General features: G+C 42.4%; 1 protein-coding gene across 1 annotated transcript in view; it reads left to right on the top strand.

Annotated features, from left to right (window-relative positions):
* Agbl3 (ATP/GTP binding protein like 3) overlaps window positions 1-2,066 on the top strand; it is a 109,954-nt gene extending 107,888 nt beyond the window's left edge. Inside the window, exon 18 of the mRNA XM_023713790.1 lies at window positions 1,649-2,066. Coding sequence (XP_023569558.1) covers window positions 1,649-2,066 — 418 coding nt within the window. The remainder of the gene's footprint in view (window positions 1-1,648) is intronic.
* The last annotated feature ends 378 nt before the right edge of the window (window positions 2,067-2,444 follow it).

Consider the following 2,444-nt stretch of genomic DNA (forward strand, 5'->3'; position numbering starts at 1 on the left):
TACTTCCGTTTGGATTTGAAACTGTCTCATTGCTATCTGTTTATCAATAAAACTTTGAAAAAAAAAAAAAACAACCACTTCCAATGAGCTTAGTCAAAGAGCAGAAGGTAAGGAGTAAAGAGCTGTAAGAGTGTGAGGCATTCGTGGAAACTGGAGGAGCAGGTATTCAGTCAGCCTTCAGGAAAGCACTAGAACTGGGGAGTAGGAAACCATCAGAGCATTTTAGCCACCTACAGTCTGGTTTTCTCTCTGTGAAGTGTTCTCACCCCTCAGCTCACAAGGTTACATCCAGCACCTCTCTGACTACTCGCTCTTTCTCATTCCCAACTCCGAATTGTAGGGGAAGACAATCTGATTGGTGATCATGCCATTGGGTAGAGGCGCCACAGTTACCTATCCATAGGTACTTACGTGGCTGTTGAAATCCACCTTTGTGGATCTAGAGAAAAACTCAGTGATGGGCAAGTTGTGCCTGGAGAAGACAATCCACAAGCGCTCCTGTAGGTGTGCGTGGCCACGGTGCATAAAGAGAGGCGACTCTCGCCTTGTCTGGCAGTGATTAGGGCTCCTGCACTCGGTGTTCATAGAGTGCGAGCAGGAACCCTGGATTTCTACTTCCATCTGGTCTTACTCTCCTAGCTCTCTTTCGGAGCAGAAACACAAAAAGCTGGCCACGACAGAAGGTTCAAATAAAAACCAGAACCTCATAGTATAAAAATGCCCATTTTAATCAGCAGTAAGTCATCTTATTAAATGCCAGGAAGATCTCAAAATAATGTTAAAAAGAGAACTCATAGTTTCAAGTGCTGACGTGATAGTGATATTAGAATTTTCTAACAGAGATTTTTAAAGCAGTCATAATAAAAATGTTTCATGAAAAACACTCGAAACAAGTGAAAAAATAGAAAACTTTCTTGAGAGAGATGTTAAAATGAAGCAAATGGAAAAAACAAATTTTTTGAAGCATGATCTCACTATGTAGCCCAGGCTGCCCTTGAATTCTCCTCCAGCATCAGCCTCCCTAGTGCTGGGAGGCCAGGCATGCACCACCACACCTGACACCAAATGAGAAATTTTAACCATGCCATTGTCAACCCCACCCCCCGGGGCACTCTGAAACTGCGATTGAGACTGGGCATGGTGGCACGCGCACTCAATCCCAGTGCTTGGGAGGCTAAAAACAAGAAGATAACTGAGTCTTATCTGTGTAGTGAGACCCTGTAGAACATGTACTAAATACATTAAAAAATGTTTAAATGCATAACATAAACATAATGATGCTATGCTAATAAAATAAACAGGGTATAGATTTAGGGCAAAGTGGAGTTTTAGAGAACTTGTAATTCTACTAGATAGACAGGTAAGGTGCACAGGCTGAGAGCGGCCATCCTAGGAGGACAATCATGGTCCAGGAACTTATCCAGGTAAACATATCCTCCAGGAACTTGGAAATACAGGGCTGGGACACGGTTGCAAACAATGACAGCATAAAGACCTAGCTCATTCATACAGAGATGATGAGAAAAGTTTTAAGGACAGTGAACTCCCCAAAACAAAACATGTCTGATTTGTACTACCACAATAGATACCTCAGAGGAGAAAGTAGGCAATGCTGGGTCAAAACTCATATTGTTTATTTCTTTTCTAGTATAAAGCAAGCATCTTGCATAGATATAAAGAGATACAGCACATCGTGGACAACACCAAGAAATTCCCTTTTCATAACTCCAAAGAGTCTGACGACAAACACCGCAGACTGGCTCCAGTGTGAGCCTCAGAAGCCAGTGGGAAGTTTTTCACCTTTCAAAGGCCACAAGAGGAAAAACTGTTTTCAGACCCAGGCCACAAAGACTGAAGACACAGAGTCTCTCAGCAGCAAATGGGAGACCGCTTCCCGACGTTTTGAAGTGGATGTCAATATTCTAAAGGACAAGAATTTTCCTGCTGAAGAATCCAACTTGCAGAAACCTAAGCAGGTAGTTCCTCATCTAACTAAAAATAAAGGCAAGCAAGCAAAGAACGATGGGCCGCTCGGCCTCTGCCAAAGTTTCCAGAGGAACAATTAGCCCGGCTGTGTGCTGCTTTGAAGATGGAAATGGCATAGGCTGACACAGTTAAGAAGAAAAGCCCTCCCCTTCCTGTCTCTCCCTGTTCACACACATGTGGATACTAAACTACAGATTCTAGCTACCCCACCCTCTCTAGTGGAAACATCTTTTGGAAATTTAAAAGAAATCTAGAGAAAATATAAAACACTTCGATGTTATATGTAAGTTTGCCAACGTGCAAAAACTTGAACATTTGATTCATCTAAAATTACTTCGGCAAACAACACCAAAAAACTAAGAGCTGAAGGGAGGAAGGACACACACTACCACTCATTGTAAGCTCCTTACTAAGTACTTCAATGAATTAGTCGACAAATGCCATTTCCTGAGTTTCTG

The sequence above is a fragment of the Octodon degus genome, unplaced genomic scaffold (genome assembly GCF_000260255.1).
Source record: "Octodon degus isolate 3935 unplaced genomic scaffold, OctDeg1.0 scaffold00032, whole genome shotgun sequence".
Taxonomy (NCBI): Eukaryota; Metazoa; Chordata; class Mammalia; order Rodentia; family Octodontidae; genus Octodon; species Octodon degus.